The 23,008-nt window shown below is 34.3% G+C and overlaps 3 protein-coding genes and 1 long non-coding RNA gene across 6 annotated transcripts; 3 read left to right on the forward strand and 1 right to left on the reverse strand.

Moving 5' to 3' along the window:
- Positions 1-588: 588 nt before the first annotated feature.
- LOC133670187 (nuclear transcription factor Y subunit B-4-like) lies at positions 589-1,498 on the forward strand. The gene has a single exon (XM_062090691.1). It carries the CDS (start codon positions 691-693, stop codon positions 1,138-1,140), a length of 450 nt encoding a protein of 149 aa, XP_061946675.1. The 5' UTR covers positions 589-690; the 3' UTR covers positions 1,141-1,498.
- A 2,628-nt stretch (positions 1,499-4,126) lies between these two features.
- Positions 4,127-5,993, reverse strand: LOC133669640 (uncharacterized). Its single transcript, XR_009833932.1, has 3 exons — positions 5,831-5,993; positions 4,827-4,887; positions 4,127-4,457 (listed from the first exon to the last, which is right to left on the reverse strand). It is a non-coding gene; the product is annotated as an uncharacterized LOC133669640 (long non-coding RNA).
- A 2,874-nt stretch (positions 5,994-8,867) lies between these two features.
- Positions 8,868-15,406, forward strand: LOC133670048 (probable cellulose synthase A catalytic subunit 3 [UDP-forming]). 3 transcript variants are annotated; one of them, XM_062090460.1, is made up of 14 exons: positions 8,868-9,132; positions 9,604-9,807; positions 9,905-10,312; positions 10,393-10,504; positions 10,606-10,768; positions 11,233-11,499; positions 11,588-11,933; positions 12,042-12,179; positions 12,263-12,388; positions 12,493-12,705; positions 12,791-13,067; positions 13,551-13,747; positions 13,855-14,205; positions 14,302-15,406. In XM_062090460.1, exons 2-14 carry the CDS (start codon positions 9,727-9,729, stop codon positions 14,884-14,886), a joined length of 3,264 nt encoding a protein of 1,087 aa, XP_061946444.1. In that variant the 5' UTR covers positions 8,868-9,132; positions 9,604-9,726; the 3' UTR covers positions 14,887-15,406. The 3 variants fall into 3 exon arrangements, with proteins under 3 accessions (XP_061946444.1, XP_061946446.1, XP_061946445.1); XM_062090462.1 differs by having other exon boundaries at positions 9,122-9,223; XM_062090461.1 differs by lacking the exon at positions 8,868-9,132 and adding an exon at positions 9,230-9,403.
- A 2,459-nt stretch (positions 15,407-17,865) lies between these two features.
- LOC133669257 (flavin-containing monooxygenase FMO GS-OX-like 4) lies at positions 17,866-21,823 on the forward strand. Its single transcript, XM_062089321.1, has 7 exons — positions 17,866-18,600; positions 18,757-18,827; positions 19,420-19,575; positions 19,706-19,788; positions 19,903-20,038; positions 20,129-20,302; positions 21,392-21,823. Exons 1-7 carry the CDS (start codon positions 18,033-18,035, stop codon positions 21,587-21,589), a joined length of 1,386 nt encoding a protein of 461 aa, XP_061945305.1. The 5' UTR covers positions 17,866-18,032; the 3' UTR covers positions 21,590-21,823.
- Positions 21,824-23,008: the final 1,185 nt, after the last annotated feature.

Genomic DNA, 23,008 nt, shown 5'->3' on the forward strand with positions numbered 1-23,008 from the left:
TTATGTTCACCAAGCCATGTTCTCAAATTTAGCTGGCAAAGAAGACGCTGCTGATCAACGAATAGAGTTTTCGTTTCTTTTGTTCGTGTTGTTTTTTCTTCCAAAATTATAATTAGGTTACTTAATAATTGGAGACTATATGGAGGCAACCCTTTAAGTTGTATCATGTTATATTTTCTCAGATCCAATTGGTAAAGTAAGTTGTTTTGGTTATGATAGTTTTTATAATAACAAAGAGATCAATTCCAAATTTAATTTTAAAATCTCGAGAATCATGGATTCATAATTTGATGATGGGTATTTCGATAAAATTTTATCTATAAACACTATATAATTATTTATGTACAGATATCGAGAAATATGACTCACCGTTCAATTCAAAAATAGATTAAAAAAATATTCATTCAAAAAATAATTATCTATAAAGACTATAAAAATGTTTCTAATTTTTTTTATGACATTGACAATTTATTATTTAATTTTTGTTGGTTTAAACCGTATCTCTAAACTAATAATATATATTACTATATTAAAAACACGGTATGGGTATGTAGCATCAATATCTTGTATATCACATGGTATGTGAAGCATGGCCATGTGCTTATTGAGCGATACACATGTGTTTATGCATCTATATACACATGATAGCTTGCAAAGCAAAGAAGAAATTCATAAGCAAACCAAAAAGAAATGGAGGAGGAGCAAGATAAATTGTTGCCTATTGCTAATGTGGGTCGGATTATGAAGCAAATCCTGCCGCCAACTGCCAAGATTTCCAAAGAAGCAAAACAAACAATGCAAGAATGTGCAACGGAATTTATAAGTTTCGTAACCGGTGAGGCATCCGACAAGTGTCATAAGGAGAATCGCAAGACAGTGAACGGAGATGACATCTGTTGGGCTCTAGGTTCTCTAGGGTTTGATGACTATGCCGAGGCTATAGTAAGGTACTTGCATAGATATAGAGAAGTTGAAAGGGAGAGATCAGCTAATCAACACAAAGCTTCTGGCACTGAACAAGACATTGAAGAATCCAACCATATAAATTTCCAACCACAGCAGCAAATTGAAGCTCCTAACGGAATAGAATTTAGGATTCTTGATAAGGGCAACGGCAGCTCTTTCACAAATCCATCCTGAGAAATATTGCTCAGTTTTCTTTATGAATATTGAAGATAACGAGGTAGAAGAAGATGAAGATACTGATGAACAAAAAAGATAAAGGAATTTGGAGATTTGCCTGCTTGATAAAGATTTGGATCTCCTGACAAAATGCAATATTTGAAGTTCTTGACTTGCAAAAGCTTTGACTCACTCTTGTGTGAATTCATGAATTACTCCTCTGAGGTATAATGTTTAATCTTTGTCATGAGTTTAGGGTTTCTTTCTTATTTCCTCAAGGAGACAAATCTGTAAAATTTTTAGCTATGTTATGCTTTAGATGGCATACTCCACTTAATTACCATAGATTTTGCTTCTAATATTAATTTTCACATAATCTCTTAGCTTGATGCATGTGATGGTGATTGCTGAATACACTCACACCATTTACAAGTTGGCTTGTTCATAAGTACTGTACATGCTAATTAGATTTTAGAAATCAGGACTATAAGGCTAATCAAACTATAATAAACTATTTTTTGTTGCTTTTGAGTAAGAACACCTCTAATTTTCTGTTCATTGATTTCAGATACGAAGGTGAATACTTCAGATTGCAGTAAAAAAAATGTTTTCAGTGAATAGATAATGGAAGCTAATTTTCTTTTTAACTCCTACCATTAATCAAAATGAAATTATGTTTCTTCTTTGTTCTTAATTTATAGCATCAGTCCAGCGTTCTCCTCCTTTTCCACTGTCTCGCAGGCACATCCACACCCACATCTATCTGTTTGTTGTGCATGGGTGAAGAACAGTGCTGTTCTTGTTCATATTTTGTGTATTATGTCACTCGGTACTGGTTTTATTACTAGTATACCTTGATTATACATATACATGACACAAAGCCACCCAAAAAATTCAAGCACTGCCTTGAACCAGACAGTGCTAGTTTTGTGCACATTAACAGATGGAGAAGTATGCTCAGTGACTGATAGTTTAGCTATAAGAGCCATTTGCAGATCGCAGAAATTTTTTGCTTGGCTTTAATGCTAGCTCTCGCTTGTTTTGCTTCCGCCATTCTGTAAATGGAATATCTCTGTGTAATCTTGATCCCTTCTTATCTAATTCAATCTTGATGATTTTCATCATGAAGAATATCGGACCAAAAGACAGCTACAGCAGCTTGCTATAACCAGCTGTTGCGTTCATTAATATTTGTTCATCTATTTCCATAAATCCTGATGTTAAAGCATGCTAATCAAGCAATATGCCGACCTATAAGGCAGCTCCATTAACCTTCGAACCGAAACCGCATCTAGAGATGGAATTCAAGAACCTAAACAGAGATTGTATACATTTCAATTGTTCTCCAGCATTAACCAGATGTAGTTCAACAAATTAGCAAATAATGATTGCACCTCCCATTGTTGTTCTTACTGAGTTCAGATTTGCTCTTTGAGCAGTCCTGTTGCGCACCCTTATCTCTCCCCTTCTACTTACATGTACTATGAATGAGGAGAGAAAAGGAGACGATTGACCAAGTCATATGTAGAGTGACATTATTTTTAAGAATTTCCTTCTTGTAAATACGTACTTGAATCCTCTCGCTCATTTATGCACCGCACTTTCCTGAAAGAGAAGTAGCTGTAACCTGTTTTTTTATTCTTCCTCCGGAATACAAGTGAAGTTACCAGATGCATAATTATTTAGTCAACTTAAGGCTAAAAAAGATTACATATGTACTAGATTCAGAGTTTGCATAGCCCTAGAATCGGGACCACTAATATTGAGGCTTTACATAACGTGTTTTGTCGAGAAAATCCTATCAAAATCTGATGCATGCTTATTTTTAACTATACCAGTAAATGGATCGGTAATCTCCCCATAAAAAGATGATTGATAGAACCCTGATAAATTAATGTTAGAAATTGAGTTAGGGTTTCAAGCTTCAGTATACAACCAAGGGCTTCATTAAACTCTTTGGGACCACTTCTCAACTATCATCTGTTTCAACAAAAGATGGAATCTTAGTTGTTCTTAATAGAAAAGGGAGAGGAAAGGACAGACGTCCCACTTAAAGTTGTTTCCCAACAAAATGAGAGAAATCATACATGATATGAGAAAATGTGAGAGACAAAGGATGAAACTTGAAAACATTCTAAGTGCCAACTATACCAACGCAAATAACATCATTAAGGGTTTTCTTGATACAATGAATTATTTGATAACCTCGAGACTCTGGGACCAACTATATGTCAATGCAATATTAGGTAATGACATTCATGATAGAATGATTTCAATCAATGCTGCTTCCATGGGCTCCGACCGTGAATCACGGCATTGAGTTTCACAACCTGGTTGCACCACATTGCTTGTTGGAAAGCACTTGGCAACAGTGAATCCGAATTAAACCAAACCGAACAAGCGTTGGACCACATTTTGTGCACCAATTTTACAGGACAGGATAATATGATCATGGGTTGTCCATGTGCAATGTAGCAGCTTTGCCATAAGCAAGTGCAGCATTATTGCAAATTGTTGCGAGCCCTACGACACAAATTCAAGAGCTGCATTTGTATTTCAAGTTTGAAAACAAAATCCTCACCTTGATCCTCAATGGTCCCAGGAACTAAATTGATGCAAGATAAAATACACCAGTGTCATTCAGCAATGACAACGGGTATAAACAAAAATCAAGTATTCCATCCACAGCATGAACATGCCAAAACTTTTGCAATATTAGTACCAAGAAAATGATGCTGTTATAACATAGCTCTGACTGAAACAAACAGATTCACTTCAAATTGAATTTCATAAAAAATCTCCACCGTCAACATCATCAAGAACATAAAACAGAATATCTTGGTAGGTGTGTAAGCAAGCTTTTGTTCTTTCTTGTGGTTTGGGCAGAAGTACATGGCTCCTAATTCCAACACACCATCATAAAATTTCAGAGATTCATATATATAATGAAATTTTTTTCATTAAAGCAAAGGGACGGTTTCATAATTATAGTACTTTGGTCTAATTATCAAAAGCAATTCATTATTCTCTGATATTTCTGATATTTCACATTCAATATCAATTCTACAGTAAGAGAATTACATAATGAGCCATTCAGAGCATTCATGATTTTAAAAAAATCAAGAAATTTGATTAACGAAAGCTTCTACAAATCCTCAACCATCATCTATATCTGGTCCCACCCAATAACCAGTTACTGTTTTGTGAGTATAAGAACTTACAACTAGAAACAAGTTCGTAATAAAGGTTGGTGGGTGTTGTTAGATATCCACGGAAGCTCTGATTCACAGAAAGTATCTCTCTAATTGAGTTGCAAGGGACCAATCGGTTGGTTGCTGTAAACAAAATTTGAAGACATATAAGAGAGCAAGTTAAGGGCAGGCCTAAATGTTTCTTATGCATTATCTATTAGCTTTTCCAATGACCGTTTTCCTTTTTCTTTCCTTTCCTTTTTTATTTTAACAAGAAGTTTTCCTTACTCAGTCAAACTCTTACATACCTCACTCCATAGAGCACCTCTAATTGAAATCAACATATCATGTTATAATAGTTAACTAACTGAAATCAACATATCATGTTATAAAAGTTACTTATTTTCAAAGTTTGTGTTACCATGACATGCAAAAATGATTTAAACTATCAACTGAAAATGATAAATCATCTTTCTTCAACTCTTTTTGGTAGCTGGCGTGAAACTAAGATACCTGTCCTGGTTGTTGCTTGGCTTGATAGTCAAGTAAAAGCTGATTTCCTTTGTTGTAATTCCTGGAAGGAAAATCACATAAAAATCACAAAGCGCAAACTCATTCACCCAATTGTTAGTTTTCAATAAGAGAATTGATAATTAATTTTCATGCCGCCTAGTACTCAATAGCTAGAAACAAATGACAAGCACAGACTTCGTAATTAACCCACCAATCAGCTTCTGTAACAAAACTACAGTTTTACTTAATATTGTGCTTAAAGTTGTTCAATCTCAAATCTTTTAACTGGCTTCTGATGTGAAAACATTTCTCCTCTCTAAACTTTAGGGAAGCGATGATTACTGTACCCATACAGATTATTCTACATGCTCCCCTCTCATAAATTTTGCTCTTTCAATACTAGCTATTTCCAACAACTAACTAATACTTACATCCAGTGGTTTGCAATGTTGTATTCAAAATTTCAAAATGAGAAGTAATCCACAATGGTTCATCTCTTTTCACACAATATGCATTCGTAGTTTCCTTCGAAAGAGCCATCAGGATTATAGTTTTCTATACACTTTCAGGTAGCATATCCATATCTTTAAAGGAAACAGAAGGGCAATCAAACTCCAAATCCTACAAGGCAACAACCCTTAATTTTCCTCAATCACATCCAAAACACTAACTAAATAAATAAATAAAAACACTAACCCAACAAATTCATAAGCCCCTCAACCTCATTATACTCTCTCTAGCACTGTTTTCCACCATAAAGTTCGTTCCTTTATGACAAAAACCACACTTCTAAAAAACAAAGTAGAAAACAAAACAAAACCCACTTAATTATTCAATAATATCATAAGAATAAGCAGCAGCAACAATTCACAGTCACAAAAGGGAGATCCTTTCAACTATGAAATCCCAATTCTTGCATCACTAAAATGAAATTAAACTCAAGAAGAATAAGTTAAACATAAGAATTGTTGGCTTTAAAAAGATGGGCATGACTGGCTTTTTACCCTGAATGAGAATTTAGGGGCGGAGAGAGGCATAGAGAAGTTGATGGAGACCAACAAGGATGCCATTGAAGCTCTTTTCCAGTGTAAGTGACAAGGGAAATTTCTGGGTTTAGTGGTTTTTGGAGGGGTTACGGAAAGTGTTATTTCCAAGGAGAAAGTACCAACGGCATCGTTTAGTAGACACTATTAGAATTCTCGAACTACAGGGAGCATCGCTATTTTTTTTTATCTTTTTTTTTCTTGGTTAAAAAATTGGATTTGCACTTATTAACAATTTAACAAGAAATAATAGAATCAATTTTTTTTGTTCATTAAATTTTCAGTTAAATTAAAATAATTTAAAATATTTTTAAGGTTTTATCTTTATGTGTTTCACGCATTAGAAAAACAGTAAAAAAATAATTTTTTAAACGTAGATGGCTTCCATAAAATTCTATTAGAAAAAATTTACTTCTAATCTAAAAAAAAATAATATGATGGATCTTTTTAGATAATATATATATATATATATATATATATATATATATTAAACTCTTAATCCTTTCTTATTATCCACTTAAATGTTGTCATTTTCAAGTATGATTTTTATGTTTTTTGCATCATTTATTTTTATATTTTAAATTATATTTAATTATATTTTAAGAGTATATTTAGCTTGAAAAAAATATTAAATTTATAATTATTTTAATATTTTATGATGATTTTGATTTGTTGATATTAAAAATTAAAAAAAATCATTTTTCAAATAAAAAAATATTTTTAAAAAGCAATTTGGATCACAACTATAATTTGATTCAGTAATTTTTTATAGTTTTATAGCTAATATTTCGATTTATAAAGTTCTTTTTATTTTTTTTATCGTGGATCCTTGCATCCTTTTCATATGATAAAGTAAAGGGAAAGGGAAGTGACAACGCTGTAGGTAATAGAAATTCGTGAATAAGAAATAAAATAAAAATTAAAAAAAAAAGAAGATATAAGATTTGAGCTTCATATTGAAGCCTTAGCTAAGGCCACGAGATCCAAATTCAAATCTCTAACTGCCAATGGTTAGAGTACAGCTCAGTTGGGCTCGGGCCAGGCCTTCTGTTCAAATTAACAGTCGCATGCCCGACTATTGGGCCACATAGGCCTTGTAATTATTTTAGGTTTTTTCAGATTAGCCATCACTTTCTTGGGAGAATGGTGCTTTTTTCTTATTCTTTGATTTATTTATTTTTTTTCTCAATCAATAGCTTTCATGTGTGTGTGTGTGTATGAAATGATTAAATTTAATCTCACACCTCTTCGTCTCTTTCCCTCGGTGGTCAAAGTCGTGAATTGGTTTCGTTGATGAGAGGGCCAAGCCCAAGCCCAAGCCCAAGACTAAGTGATAGATAACATATGTACAGGCCCAAATATACATGGGCTCCAAAAACAAAAATACACATAGCCCATTGCAATGCAAATTGTCGCAAAAAAGATTATTAGATACTTTAATATTATATTTAAGTACAATCATACATAATTGTTATGATGAATTTTATATTTGTGTGACAAAGTTATTCACAAGGAATGCTTATCCAGATCAATTATTTTTATTAAAATAATAATGTTTTGTTTTGTTTTTCTTGCTGATGTATCTAAATTTAAAAATGATTTAACTAATTTAACCAAATTAATCAAAACCAAGCTAGGTCTTCGATGATATATTTTGACTTTTTTTAAAAAAAAAACAAACAACACTCACACTTAACTGTTACTCCTATTTTTAGAGTTAAACACTATTAGTATTTTTTTAACTTACAATTAATATTTTTCTAATATTTTTTATTATTTTGATATGTTAATATAAAAATAAAAAATAATATTTTTATATATTTTAAAATATAAATAATCGGAACGCAGCTCGAACATTATTTATTGTGTGTTTGGGACGCGTTTCCTTAAATTTTAATTATTATTTTTAAAAAATATATATTTTTAATATTTTTAAATTATTTTGATGTATTGATATTAAAAATAATTTTTTAAAAATAAAAAAATTATCTTAATATATTTTTCAATAAGAAACATTTTAAACCTTCTTCACTGCGAAAAACTCCAAGACATTAAAAATTCTACCATTCTACCGAACACAGATAAATGAGGTGAAAAAAGACAAACCATTTTACCCTAAAAAAGACCAGTGAAGTGTCTTCTTCGGTCAGCCCACCAGTGAGAGCACAGATCCCGGAGGCTGCTTCTTCTCCCTTGAACAAAGTTTCCATCCAACCTCTTATTTTATTTTTTTCTAACTAAAAATATATAATATAAGATCGGCTAAAGATACCCACGGCAGGGCATTAGGTCGTCTGAGCCTATCGAGCCACCAAATTCCATTAGATGGACCGTAGTGAATTTATTTATTTATTTATTTATTTTGTCGTTTAAATATGTCATAGCAGTTCCTCCGATATTATTGAGAGACAGGCGGGCCCATCTTGTGAGCTGGAGGGGATTAAATGATCCAGGGAATATAACTCTTTTTATCCAGTCCCTCAATTATGTAATTAGTCATAAATAAGTCCCTTTCATTTAAATTCTTGTTAATTTCTCCTCAGTATCTCTCTCTGTTAAACGTATTTGTCCGAATTTTGTTTTATTAGTTAAAAAAATAAGTAAAAACTATTGACTTTATCATTACATTAAAATCATTTTAATTGACTCAAACGTATTGAAAATTTTAATTTCAATTAAAACTAGTTTTGACATCATCATTGAGCATATTCTATAAAAAAATTAATATTTTTTTTTACGTAAAAGAATGTGTAATAAATTGAATTTCATGAAGGGATACCAAAGTAAGTATAGGGAGAAATTAGCAAGAATTTGAAGATCAAGAACTAACCTGTTCATGAGCATATAAACTAGGGACTGATCTATAATTACCCCAATGATTGATTGATGTGGTTTTAGGAATAGTTCATCGCAGGCTTAATCAAGAAAAAAGTCTCCCTGGAACTATTTATTCTACGAGGAAGATGATTTAGTTTAGCTTAAGGTAGATCCAAACCAAACCAGTGGCCATGTTCTAAGTTTTACTTTAGAGAGGGACTGTCGGTGCATGTCTTTAGCGTACTGCATGGTACCACATCTCTGTCTCTTACCCCTGCAAGTGGTTGTTTACCGTTGCTGACTCGTACTCTTTCCTACACCCAAAAAAACACCAGCCACATCTCCTTTACCGACATCACTTCTGAAAGCTCCCACTTTACTGCTGTCTCTTTGCTTTTAAATCTCCCCTCTTCTGAAAAATGAAGAGGAGCTAGAGGGCCAACAAGGTTAGCCTCCTCGCCTTTACCTTGCCTTGTCTTTATCTTTGAATCTCTAAATACAGCACTGGGAATTGTACTCTTTTAAGTAGAAGAAAAGGTAGCTGACAAACCTTGATTTCCCTCCAAGTTTCCAGTTTTCGCAAAACAGAATTTCAAAATCTTTCTGCTTAAAGCTATGCTATTCTAGTAAAGCATGATCATCAAAATCTTGACATGATTCAACGTGTTCTTGTAAGTTAATCAGTTTCTGAATGTGGGTTTTTGCTTTTAAGCGGAGGTATGTTCTTGATTTAGTTCTAGCTAAGATATTGTTGCTCCTTTGTGTGGTTTGGCATGTACGAGGAGGGCTTGTAATCAATCAAATGAAGTGGATGGAATTATTTATGTGTATGGATTAAAATAAAGATAAATGATTTGGAGACTTGATCGTGATTTGATTAAGTGGCTGAGCTTTTAATTAAATTTAATTGAAAACAGGAGGGCTAGCAAGCAAGATGAATAGTTGTTTGTCTGCCTTTCTTTTGGCACTGATCCCATCATAAATAGCAAGAACAGAAAAGGAAAAAAAAACAACAGATTGCTGCCGAGGAATATTCCGCAATGGAAGTGAGTGCAGGTTTGGTGGCCGGCTCTCACAATAGAAATGAGCTTGTTGTTATCCGTCGAGATGGAGAATCTGCTGTAAGCAGCTGTTTCTCTTTCCCTACATATTCCTTTTCTTCTCCTTCAACTGATCTTGTCTCAACTCTACATTTTGCTTGTTAATTCTTCGTTGCAGCCGAGATCGCTAGAGAGAGTGAGCAGGCAAATATGCCACATATGTGGAGATGATGTGGGGCTTACGGTGGACCGGGAGCTTTTTGTGGCCTGCAACGAGTGTGCCTTCCCCATTTGTAGAACTTGTTACGAGTATGAGCGTAGAGAAGGAAATCAAGTCTGCCCTCAATGCAAGACTAGATTCAAGCGTCTCAAAGGATGTGCGAGAGTCCATGGGGATGAAGAAGAAGATGGCATTGATGATTTGGAAAACGAGTTCAATTTCGATGGAAGGAATAGCAACAGGCACGATATGCAGCACCATGGTGGTCTTGGAGGACCTGAATCTATGCGTCACTATGATCCCGATCTGCCTCACGACCTTCATCATCCTTTGCCCCAATTCCCTCTCCTTACTAATGGTCAAATGGTACCTAGCTCTGCTTCCTGTCCTGTCTTAAGGTTTTCCAAAAATATTGTACTAAAAAAATGATCCTTCATGACTTGCAGGTTGATCACATTCCTCCTGAACAACATGCTTTGGTCCCTTCATACATGGCTCCTATTGGTGGCAGTGGAAAAAGGATCCACCCCCTCCCCTTTTCAGATTCTGCCGTTCCTGGTAATCATTTCTACATTGCCGATTGTTTACTGTTTTTTCAGTCAAATTGGGGGATCTTGGCTTTTCCTTTTTTATAATTGAAAGCCAATTGGCTGCTGCAGTGCAACCAAGATCCATGGATCCTTCCAAGGACTTGGCTGCTTATGGATATGGAAGTATTGCATGGAAGGAGAGGATGGAGAGCTGGAAGCAAAAACAGGACAATCTGCAGATGATGAAGAGTGAAAACGGGGACTGTGATGGTGATGATCCCGATCTCCCATTGTAAGCCTTAGCACCAACCTACATGAAGCCTCACTTATTTATAATTCCTTGCATAATTAACTGTCTCTAAGTTTTTTTTATTCTTCTTCTTTCCAGATTAGTTAGCATGGTTTGGTGATTGTTATTCTTAACATTAGCTTCTGCATCCACTATATGGCTCAAGTACTCAACCATATTTTTTTTTTTGTATGTCTCTCTTTATCCTCAGAGTTTTAATCTAGTTTTTAATGGAAATTTAATTAGATTTAAAATAATAACAAACTCTGCATTCTTTTGTGTTTTAAACTTAAGTCTTCTTGCTAAAATGCTGGCAAATACTATAGACTGTAGAAGAATATCAGTGGCAATTGCTCTTAGTTTCTTCTTTTTCTTTGCCTTCTCAAATTCCTACTCCTAGCTTATTAAATGTCAATTATCTTAAGCACTACTGATTATGGAAATAAAATTTATTCCTTGTTGATCAGAATGGATGAGGCAAGACAACCACTATCACGAAAAATGCCTCTTCCGTCCAGCCAAATCAATCCTTACCGAATGATCATCATTGTTCGACTTGTTGTTCTTGGGTTCTTCTTCCACTATCGAGTCACACATCCTGTGAATGATGCATTTGCTTTATGGCTTATATCTGTGATCTGTGAGATTTGGTTCGCCGTTTCATGGATTCTTGATCAATTCCCAAAGTGGCTCCCTATTGACAGGGAAACTTATCTTGATAGATTGTCTCTGAGGTAAGAAATCCGTCATTTGCTTTTGGTTCCTGCAACTAAACCACTGGCAAGACATTAGTTGAACTTATGGCCCTAACTTGTTTGTCAGGTATGAAAAGGAAGGCCAGGCTTCTCAGCTTTGTCCAGTTGACATCTATGTTAGTACCGTTGATCCATTGAAAGAGCCCCCTCTGGTGACCGCAAACACGGTTCTGTCCATTCTTGCAGTGGATTACCCTGTTGACAAGGTTTCGTGTTACGTTTCTGATGATGGTGCTGCTATGCTGACATTTGAGGCATTGTCAGAAACATCTGAATTTGCAAAGAAATGGGTCCCTTTCTGTAAGAAATTTAGCATTGAACCTCGGGCACCGGAGTTTTATTTTGCTCAAAAGATAGATTATTTGAAAGATAAGGTGCAGGCTTCATTTGTCAGGGAACGAAGAGCAATGAAGGTGATTAGGCTTCAACCAAAATTTTTTCTTTTGTCTCTCTCTCTCCCTCCCCTTTTCTCCTTTGTTGGCCAGTTTGTAAAGTAACCCTTGTACTTATTCCAATTGCAGAGAGAGTATGAAGAGTTTAAAGTTCGGATCAATGCTTTGGTTTCCAAGGCTCATAAGGTCCCAGAAGATGGATGGACAATGCAGGATGGTACTCCATGGCCTGGGAATAATGTTCGTGATCACCCTGGAATGATTCAGGTATGTGAATATCTATCGTCGTTTAATGCACTTCTGATAGTGATTCCATTCTTGAATAGACAATTTTTGTCAATGCTTCATAGGTTTTCCTTGGCCAAAGTGGAGGGCATGACACTGATGGAAATGAATTACCACGTCTGGTATATGTTTCCAGAGAAAAGAGACCTGGATTTAATCACCACAAAAAGGCTGGAGCTATGAATGCTTTGGTGAGTAACTCAAAAGGGAAAAGACGTTGGATTTTTCACATGTTCATCTGAAGTTAATCGGGATGTGATGTTTATTTAAATTCATGTGCTCATCTGTCAAACAGGTCAGAGTCTCTGCCGTGCTAACAAATGCTCCTTATCTTTTGAATTTGGATTGTGATCACTACATCAACAACAGTAAGGCTCTTAGAGAAGCAATGTGTTTCATGATGGATCCATTACTTGGAAAGAGAGTGTGCTATGTCCAGTTCCCACAGAGGTTTGATGGCATTGATAGGAGTGATCGATATGCCAACCGGAACACTGTATTCTTTGATGTAAGCATTCGTGTATCAGAACTTCTGGATTGTTCATTGCTTCTGAAATTTGTCTGTCTAATGCACAATTCCTCCATCACTACAGATCAATATGAGAGGTTTGGATGGCATTCAAGGACCTATATATGTCGGGACTGGATGTGTTTTCAGAAGGCACGCGCTTTATGGTTATGATGCCCCAAAAACAAAGAAACCACCAACAAGGACATGCAACTGCTTGCCTAAGTGGTGCTGTGGATGCTTCTGTTCGGGAAGGAAAAAGAAGAAGAAGATAAACAAACCTAAGTCCGAGTTAAAGAAGAGGAACTCTAAGACATTTGAACCTGTGGGTGCTTTGGAGGGTATTGAAGAGGGAATTGAAGGTAACATTTGTAACTAATTTACACTTCAAATCCTGGTCTAATTATAGCTTCAATATCCTCCACTGTCTATGGTTACTAATAGGTTTAAAAATTGAGCTAAAAAACAGCATCTAGACATCCTATGTTAACGAAGCTTGATTATGATTTCCCACATCAATATGTTTTTGCTGATCTTTTTCTTTGAGATTGCCAGTTTCTTGTTGGCAAAGGCTGATTCTAGAATGCGGCCAAAGGACAATTCAGACATGTAATTTTTTAGGAAGTGTTCAGTGTTTGCAGGGCGATTTTAAACTAAGTTCTATGTGACTCCTCATTTGTTTGTTGAAGAAAGTTTGATGTGATAGTCTGCAAGCTTTTCTTAAGCACATAGTTTTTGTTGGAGGATTCATTTTGCTTCTTTTCTATGCTTGTGGTCCTGGTCCTTACTGATTGTCCTGCTGGATCAATAATTTTGTCTTCTTAACTCAAAAAGCTTGAATTCAGGAATTGAAAGTGAAAGTGTTGCTGTAACATCTGAGCAGAAATTGGAAAAGAAGTTTGGACAATCTTCTGTGTTTGTAGCGTCTACCCTGCTAGAGGATGGTGGCACGCTGAAAAGTGCCAGCCCTGCATCTCTGCTTAAAGAAGCCATCCATGTCATTAGCTGTGGCTATGAAGATAAAACAGAATGGGGCAAAGAGGTAAAAAGAATGTTTAGATTTATTTGTTGGATATTCAGAGCTTGCACTCGATATAATCTTTATGACAGCCAGGTTTAGCTCGGCATTAATTTGTTTTCCGTCTCCAGGTAGGGTGGATTTATGGTTCTGTTACAGAGGATATATTGACAGGCTTTAAAATGCACTGTCATGGATGGAGATCAATATACTGTATTCCTTCTAGGCCAGCATTTAAAGGTTCGGCACCCATTAATCTTTCTGATCGTCTACACCAGGTCCTTAGATGGGCTCTTGGATCAGTTGAGATATTTTTGAGCCGGCACTGTCCTCTTTGGTACGGATATGGAGGGGGTTTGAAGTGGTTGGAGCGTCTGTCTTACATAAATGCTACTGTTTATCCTTTGACATCCATTCCTCTACTGGCGTACTGTACTCTTCCTGCAGTGTGCTTGCTTACTGGGAAATTTATCACTCCGGAGGTATTGATTTGGTTTTGTTTAAATTCTGCTTAAAATATGGTATAAACTTTTCAAGATTTATTTATTAATCTTTTATTTTTTTGGTTCAACTTGCAGCTCAGCAATGCTGCCAGCCTGTGGTTTTTGTCTCTTTTCATTTGTATTTTCGCAACAAGTATACTGGAAATGAGATGGAGTGGGGTTGGTATTGACGAATGGTGGAGAAACGAACAATTTTGGGTGATTGGAGGGGTATCAGCACATCTATTTGCAGTGTTCCAGGGGCTTTTAAAGGTTCTAGCTGGTGTTGATACGAACTTCACTGTTACGTCTAAAGGAGGAGACGACGATGAGTTCTCAGAGCTGTATGCATTTAAGTGGACCACGTTGCTCATCCCACCAACAACATTGCTGATAATAAACCTGGTTGGAGTCGTGGCTGGTGTCTCCAATGCTATAAATAATGGGTATGAGTCATGGGGGCCTCTGTTTGGTAAGCTTTTCTTTGCATTCTGGGTGATAGTTCACCTTTATCCTTTCCTGAAAGGTTTACTCGGCCGACAGAACAGAACTCCCACAATCATCATTGTGTGGTCAATTTTGCTTGCTTCCATCTTTTCGCTTCTGTGGGTTCGAATCGATCCGTTCTTGGCCAAGTCCAACGGTCCACTTCTGGAGGAATGTGGATTGGACTGTAATTAAACTAGCATGCACCAGGATTTGCTCATCAGGCAGATTGGCCAGTAATGTTTGATAACGAATATCTGAATTGATAATCTTCAATCAGAACACGCAGGGTGGGGTGAAGCCTGCAAGGTGTAGATTGAATGTGTGTTTTCACGTGGATCTTTGTTTTGAACATCTCATTCCTCCTCCTTGGCCAATGAATTCCGAAGGGGTCAAGAAGATTAGCCGTCTGTGGTGGTGCCTCAGTGCCAAAGCTTTCATCTGGTGTCATGCAACTAGTTGTGCAGAAACTACAAAATACTCTTTCATTCTTCTTAGTTCAATTTATTTATAAAGGGAAGAGGAGGTATGGTGAACAGCAACTGTATACTCTGAATTGTTACCCTCACGAGTCTCTCCCATTTCCTCAAATTCATTTCCTTTATAATAATGAAACAAAGCGGGATTTATCCTGCTGTAAAAGGTGTAAAACTACAGAAGCAAAGTATAGTGTTCATATGATTTCATGGGGCTTGTTGTTCACCCCTTTGTTTCAGACATCAATGTTTACAGCATTTCTAGTATCATATTCATTTCTGTTCAGGTCTTTCACAAATATAATGGCAATCATACTTGAACTGCGAAAAATCCTGCCACATAATTCAACGAAAAACACTTTCGAATCCTTTATTAACCGAAACTAAATCCCGTGGGAAAACCTATATAGACATGCCTTGGATTAGCGTGGGTTGTAATAATGAAATTACTATTTAATGTAAAAAATATCAGCGTTCTCTTCCTGTCTAAGTGGTGTTTTTTTTCCTACCTGGAGTGTGTGTATGATACGATGTTTGATATCATTTCACCTTTTTTTTTTTTTTTTTTTTTTTTGGATTGCAGCTGGCGATAAAAAAAATTATATCAGCTCTTTAATTTTTTTTTAATTCAATTTTTTTTTAATTGCAATTGTTTAATTAGATTTTATCGATTTTATTTTTATTTATTTAATTTTTTTTATTTAATTTAGTTTTTATTTTTTTAATTGCTATTTATTTTTTATTCTAAATCATTTTCATGATTGCTTTTTTTCAATTCTATCTACATTTACTTTCATTTAATTTTTTATGTCAAACTTGATCATAATTTTTTTAATTGCTATTTTTTGAATTAATTTTTTTCAATTACATTCCTAAACATTTAATTTCATTTAATTTTTCCCTACACATTTAATTTTAGTTAATTTTTATGTTGGATTTAGTCCTAATTTTTTTAATTGCTATTTATTTTGTTTTGCATTGTGTTTTTGATTGATTTTTTTTCTCAATTCTATCCCTCAAAATTTATTTGATTAAGAATCTCGTTTCTTTGTTTTTTTAGGTTTGTCTCTAATGATGTCATATCGATCTCATGATCTGAGTCATAAATTTAAAATATTATTCTGAATTGATTTTAATTTTTTTAAAACTGTTTTTTTTAAATTTGCTTTTCTATTTATGAGATCATTTTAATTTTATATACTAAATAACGTCTATTTTTTACATTTTAAATTCAGTCCAAATTACTTGAAATTGTTTAAACCAGTTGGCTGATGATCCTTGTTACAGTTATTTTTTTTTATTTTGACTAAAAAAAATTATTCCTCAGTTACACATTTATTTTTATTTTTATTATTTCCGATATTTTTCACAAGAGATGCATCGACTTCCGAATCCTTTAGCTGTGAGTCCTCAACATTTAGCAACAGGAGCTTTCCACAGCCCGTGAGAATGTACAAGCCGATTGTGAACTTTGATGTTATTTTATTTTATTTCGACACCAATGATATCGTATTTGAAGATTTGGCGTGATTTCAGAACCATTTTATTTATAAAAAAGAGAATGGAAAAAAATAAATAAAATAAATGATATTAAAGATAAATCGAATCTTCGATTACACCACCATCAATATCATTAGAAAAATCTTCACAATATAAATTTAATAATGCCAAAAAAATTACAATCAGTGAACAAAATAGACTGCACAAACTGTCTAAAAATATTAGGACTCATTTGTTTTTTTTGAGTTGTTTGTTTGATCCACTTTGATCATTGTTGATGATTTTTATTAGTATTATTAAATTTATCTTGTCGAGATCTTTTTAATAATATTGATGATATCATCATCAAGTTTCGATGTATCTTAAATTTTTTTTTCTCTCCCTTTTCTTTTTATTAAATCTTATATCTAATAAATTTATAATTTTAAAGAATTGCAAATGACAACCACAACTGACGAATTACAATGTCATATGTGACTCTTTAAATTATTTTATTTTTCTAAATATTTTTGCACGACAAGGGGGTTAAAATAAAGCAATCATCTGAATCTGGTTGTTAAGCCTGTTTGGCTCTGCGATGGAATTTGTGTTTGATCAAATTTAAAATTTTTTTTTTTACTAAAATTGAGTGCAGTTTGTATTTTTTGGATTATTTTAATATGCTGATGTCAAAAATAATTTTTAAAAAATAAAAAAATATTATTAACATGTATTTCGATATAAAAAACTATTTAAAAAGTAATCATTACCACACTGCTACACACGCTCGACTCCGCTGGAACCGACCACCCATCGGAACACGCACGCATCTCATGAGTGTTTATGACCTGATATTTACCTTGTGCCATGCTAAAGAATGTTTGACCGGGTCGTCGGCTTCATTGGAAATAAACAAGCCATGGACCTGGTGGCTTCCATGGAAATTATAAACTATAATTTATATATATTGTAATAAAAAAAACACGACTTTTAAATTTGTAGCTATTAAAGGCATGGTTTTTTAAATAAATTGTTAGATGAATAACACAAATTACGAGAGATAAAAAGAGAAAAAAAGTGCTATTTTGATTATAAAAAAATTGCCAAGTTTTTTTTTTTTGAAAAAAACACATGCTAATAAAAGCGAAAATATTCTTAAAAGAACAGTAATACTAATTTACAGTTTACCCAAATAAATATGCAGATATTCCATTGCGTTCCCCCGTCTCCGCTCACCATTGACGGAAAGAAATTGAAAAGGACAGGCAGACCACCAATTATTCACTCAGACGTTGACTTTTTTCGAGGGAGCATCAAAACAGTGTGCTGCGATGCAACTATGGATTTGTAGCGTGGCGTGCCCCTTCCCTGAGCTGGAGAAAGAAAATGCAAGCATCACCCAATGCGCTCTCCTCCCACCACGTCGCCGTGATCGGGGCAGGAGCCGCCGGTCTGGTGGCGGCACGTGAGCTCCACCGAGAGGGTCACAAAGTGGTGGTCTTTGAGAAAGATGACCAAGTTGGTGGTCTCTGGATGTACGATCCCCGTGTAGAACCCGACCCTCTCGGGCTTGATCTAACCCGACCTGTTGTTCACTCAAGTCTCTACGAGTCTCTCAGGACCAACTTGCCAAGGGAGACGATGGGTTTTATGGACTACCCGTTTGTGACCCGAGAGGGTGAGGGAAGAGACCCGAGAAGGTTTCCGGGTCATAGAGAAGTGTTGATGTATTTGCAGGATTATGCCAGGGAATTTGAGATTGGAGAGATGGTGAGGTTTGGGTGTGAGGTGGTGAATGTAGAGATGATTGATAGTGGGAAATGGAAAGTGAAGTCAAAAAGGAAGAGACTTGATGATAATGATAGAGGTGATGATTTTGCTGATCATGAGGATTTTGATGCTGTTGTCGTTTGCGTTGGACATTACACCCAACCTCGTATCGCTGAAATTCCTGGTATTTAGCAGTAGCATGATTCTGCAGTACTTTATTGCGCTTTGTGTACTATGATTACTTATTTATTGCCTTCCTGTTCTTACTTGTGTGAGGGTGCCTTCACTCTTTACTTGTCTTCTTAATTCTTATTCGTTAATACCATTGATATGGTTTCAGGCATCAATTTGTGGCCGGGGAAGCAGATACACAGCCACAACTATCGTATTCCTGAGCCTTTCAGGGATCAAGTATGTATGGCATCTTGTACTTCTCTTTATCTCATAATACATCTATTTTAATTCTAGAATGATACTGGCTAAACATTATGGTGTTTTCAAGCACTGGTTGGTTCATGTATTTGTGGCGCAATATTTTCTGCTGGAAAAATCTAACGTGAACACTTGCATATCGGTGTGATCGATACTGTTTGCAAGCTTATCAGATGTGTAGGCTTTTCACAAAGGAATGAGTTTCATAATTGCAGGCAATGAGAGTTTTCTAGAAAAGTCATCTACATGTTTGTACGTAAAAGGCAATCTCTTGTGAAATTTTGGGAAGTCAAGTTGTGTACTTTGAAATATTTGGCGGACAGTCTTGTGTTATGGATGCTTAGATTGTCAAGGGGGTGTCAGAAGTTCCAAGAATAATTCTGAATGTAACTGGTTTGTTGTATTTGGTTCTTGTTGATGCAACTCTCAGCAAACTTAATTTGTGTAAATTTTTTGTTCCTGTCTGTGAATGTATGTCACATTTTACGCCTTTTCTTGGCCTAACCTGTTAGTCTGTTATCTTTGTTTGCGTCGTCCTCTCTTTTATTAAACAATGCTCCTCCATTGTCAGATCATAATTTTGATAGGAGCTTCTGCGAGCGCTGCTGATATATCCGTGGAAATTGCTAGACTTGCCAAAGAGGTTCACATTGCTCGTAGATCGGCTGTAGATGATGATACGTACGAAAAAAAGCCTGGATATGATAACATATGGCTTCATTCTACGGTATAAGCATCACTTCAAGTTGAGAGTGGATGGTGGTGGTGACATGAGAGGTTTTGTCAAGTGTTTTGACCCTACTGCTGGCAGATGGCTTGATCTAACATGCTGCCTTGTTTTCCCCAAAATAATGCAGATAGAAAGAGCATGTGAAGATGGTACTGTCATTTTCCGAGATGGCATTGTTATCCTAGCTGACGTTATTCTGCACTGCACCGGGTAATTTTCACTTGGCTTCAATTCATTGTGGTTAAAATCAAATCTTAATTAGACTAAAGAAACTGTCTGAGTGAATGATTGGATTTTTACTTTGCATCAATTGTTGTGTTTAAGGTACAAATATGGCTTCCCTTTTCTGAAAACTGATGGCATCGTGACTGTGGATGACAATCGTGTGGGGCCATTGTACAAGCATGTTTTCCCTCCAATCTTGGCCCCGTGGCTTTCCTTTGTCGGGATACCCTATTGGGTTGAGCTCTATATATATATATATGTCCTTGTTTTCATCATGTATTAGCTTTTATCGAAAGTAATCCTTTGCTTATGATTTTGGTGCTAGACTTTCCCTTTCCCAACGTTCGAAGTTCAAAGCAAGTGGATTGCTGGTGTTTTATCTGGTCGAATTGCGCTTCCTTCACAAGAGGACATGATGGAAGATGTTAAGATCTACTACTCTGAACTTGAAGCTTCTGGTGTACCTAAGCATCACACTCATAACTTAGCTGACTCTGCAGTAAGCCTTATGTTATGTCTGGTTGAAGTTTATCCTCCTCTTCCTTAGTCTAGTGGCCTTGCATCAATGGGAAACTTTCAAGTTAACATTGTCGTAACATTGTCGAGTAACCATCTTAAGTTAAAAATTTAAGCATTTAGGTAAAGTTTTAAAATATAATTTATAATACTTTCTAAACATCTTTTTAAATGAAAATTTTTTAAACTTGAAACTTATATATATCTACATTATCTTGTATTTAATTTTTATTAATTGGAATAAAGGTGGTGAAATTTGATCTCAACCTAATAAATTAAGTTATTAGGTGATGTTTTAATATATAATTTACATTACTCTTTAATGCCCTTGAAGTGAAAGTTGTTTTGACCTGAAACTTGCATGTGTCCATACTATCTTGTGTTTAATTTTATAAATTAGAATGAGATGGTGAGATTTGAATTCGTGATCATTTGGTCAATAAAATTCTGATACCATATAAAGAACCATTTTAATCAAAAAGTTTAAACTATTAAATGAAATTTTGAAATATAATTTATATTGCTATCTAATAAATATGTTTTTTCGTTATTGAACTTATTGGTAATGATAGAATGACATAAATTTATTGGTTGTTTTGTGCTTGAATTTGAAATCATTTGTTACTTGATTTGGTTGTCCACTATTGTTAGAGCTTTCTATCCTCTTTTTTATTTTTTTGGTACAATATTTTCTCCTTTTAATTAAAATTATCATTAATATAGTTCAATTGGTATTGGGATCAGAGCCTACAAAGACCAAAAAATCACGATTTTAAATCTTATAATATCTATTCTTTTAATTAAAATTAATGAATAGTATAATATAACGGGGGTTCTCATCTATAACATGAATTAGCAAACCACTAGCCTTGCAAACTTCTGTCCCTTGGCTCCCTGAATGTGAATCCTCTTCCTCCATTATTTGTGTACAAGATCCTGAAGTTAACGAACTTGCATTTCCAGTTCATGTATGGTAGCTACAGTGTATTGCTAAATGCTGATCTTCAACTTATTTCATTAATTTCTAGTGTTCTATGCCTTTTTACCCGATGTTTTGTTTTCTTTTTTGCAGAATGACTACAACAAGTGGCTTGCCTCCCAGTGTCGGTGTTCATGCTTTGAAGAATGGAGAATTGAAATGTACAGTGAGATTCTTAAGAACTGGCGTGCCATGCGAAATATGTATCGTGAAGAATGGGACGACGACCACCTGATCTTGCAAGCCCATGAAGACTTCAACAGACGCATCTCAAACAAAGTCCAGAGATGAAAAAAATTAAGAACAAGCATTCCATACAGAAGGTGCAGAGGAACCTTGTCCATCCTAGTGTCCGTAGGGCTTTCGCCTCTCTGTATTTTGAGGCCAGGGCTATCAATTTCTGTATCAAATATTATTTTTAACAATTAACTAAAACATGTGGTGGAGAAATTACTATAGCAATGAATAATAATTCTCTCCATGTTTTAGTGTGGCATTATAAAAAAATATTTGTTTTTTTATTAATATTTTTTTATTTTATATTTATTTTTTATTAGATTGTCTTACTCTTACTCTTATGATATGAATTGCGAGTTTTACGAGTTAATTTGATAGACTAGAGTTTTTTTTTATATATATAATTTTTTTCTCTTAATTTATCATTTAGTATTGGAGTAATTAAAAATTAAGTTTTATGATTTGTTTTATTTTTTTATATTAGATTATTTCAATCTCATGATCCAGAAACAGTGTTTAACCGGTTAACCCAAGTTGACTATGGTTTTTTTTTATTTTTTTTTAATTAATTTTTTTTAATTTTATCATTTAATATTGGATCGGTTAGAAATTGAACTTTATAATATATTTTGATTTGTTTTTTATAAGGATATCTTGGTCTCAAGATCAAGATAGCAAGTTTTCATATTTTAATCCTAGTTAAATTAAATTGTTTTTTTTTTAACATTATTTTGGTCTCTTGTCTTTTAATATTTAAATTTTTTTTATTGAATTGTTCTCATTTCATAACCTAAATTAAAAATTTATGTTAATCTAGTAAAAACTCTAGACCTGAAGGTGTACCTAATCTAAAAGAAATACTCTAATTTTTCCAAGGTTTAGTTACATAATTACTATGATCTAAGTGACATTTATTCGTCCAATGAACTAGAATTCATTACTTATTAGAAATGTATTGCGGTTGTTTTTTAAAATATTTTTTATGTCAAAATACATTAAAATAATATTTTATTTATTTTTTAAAAATTATTTCTAAAATCAGCATATCAAAACGATCCAAATCATACTAAAAAAATTAATTTTTAACCAAAAAAAATAAAAAAATTAAATTCTAGAGGCAAACCGCATTCCCATAAGCTGCAAAACACCTGGCAGTCGTGGATCCTTGGCCAGCAATGAAAACTCCCTTTCAAAGGTCAGAGTAGAGGAATCAATTTCTATATTGGGAGAATTATCACAGGGATTTTGGTCCGCATTATATTCTGTTTTTTTTTAAATGATTTTTTTTTGTTTAGCTTCAAATTATTATTATTATTATTATTATTGAATTATTTTGATATACTAATATTAAAAATATTTTTTTAAAAAAAATATATTTTTAATAAATTTCCAAATAAAAAACACTTTAAAAATTAATTCTTCATCACTTCTAAATAACTTCAATGGAAAAAATCATTAGGGTAAAAAAATCAT

Source organism: Populus nigra, chromosome 12, assembly GCF_951802175.1.
Source record: "Populus nigra chromosome 12, ddPopNigr1.1, whole genome shotgun sequence".
Taxonomy (NCBI): Eukaryota; Viridiplantae; Streptophyta; class Magnoliopsida; order Malpighiales; family Salicaceae; genus Populus; species Populus nigra.

Coding starts and splice junctions, on each gene's coding strand:
- LOC133670048 (XM_062090460.1), top strand. CDS start 9,727: ATGGAAGTGAGTGCAGGTTTGGTGGCCGGCTCTCACAATAGAAATGAG. Junction 10,313..10,392: donor TCCTTACTAATGGTCAAATG/GTACCTAGCTCT, acceptor CATGACTTGCAG/GTTGATCACATTCCTCCTGA. Junction 12,180..12,262: donor ATCACCCTGGAATGATTCAG/GTATGTGAATAT, acceptor AATGCTTCATAG/GTTTTCCTTGGCCAAAGTGG.
- LOC133669257 (XM_062089321.1), top strand. CDS start 18,033: ATGCAAGCATCACCCAATGCGCTCTCCTCCCACCACGTCGCCGTGATC. Junction 18,828..19,419: donor CTGAGCCTTTCAGGGATCAA/GTATGTATGGCA, acceptor CTCCATTGTCAG/ATCATAATTTTGATAGGAGC. Junction 19,789..19,902: donor GTTATTCTGCACTGCACCGG/GTAATTTTCACT, acceptor GTTGTGTTTAAG/GTACAAATATGGCTTCCCTT.
- LOC133670187 (XM_062090691.1), top strand. CDS start 691: ATGGAGGAGGAGCAAGATAAATTGTTGCCTATTGCTAATGTGGGTCGG.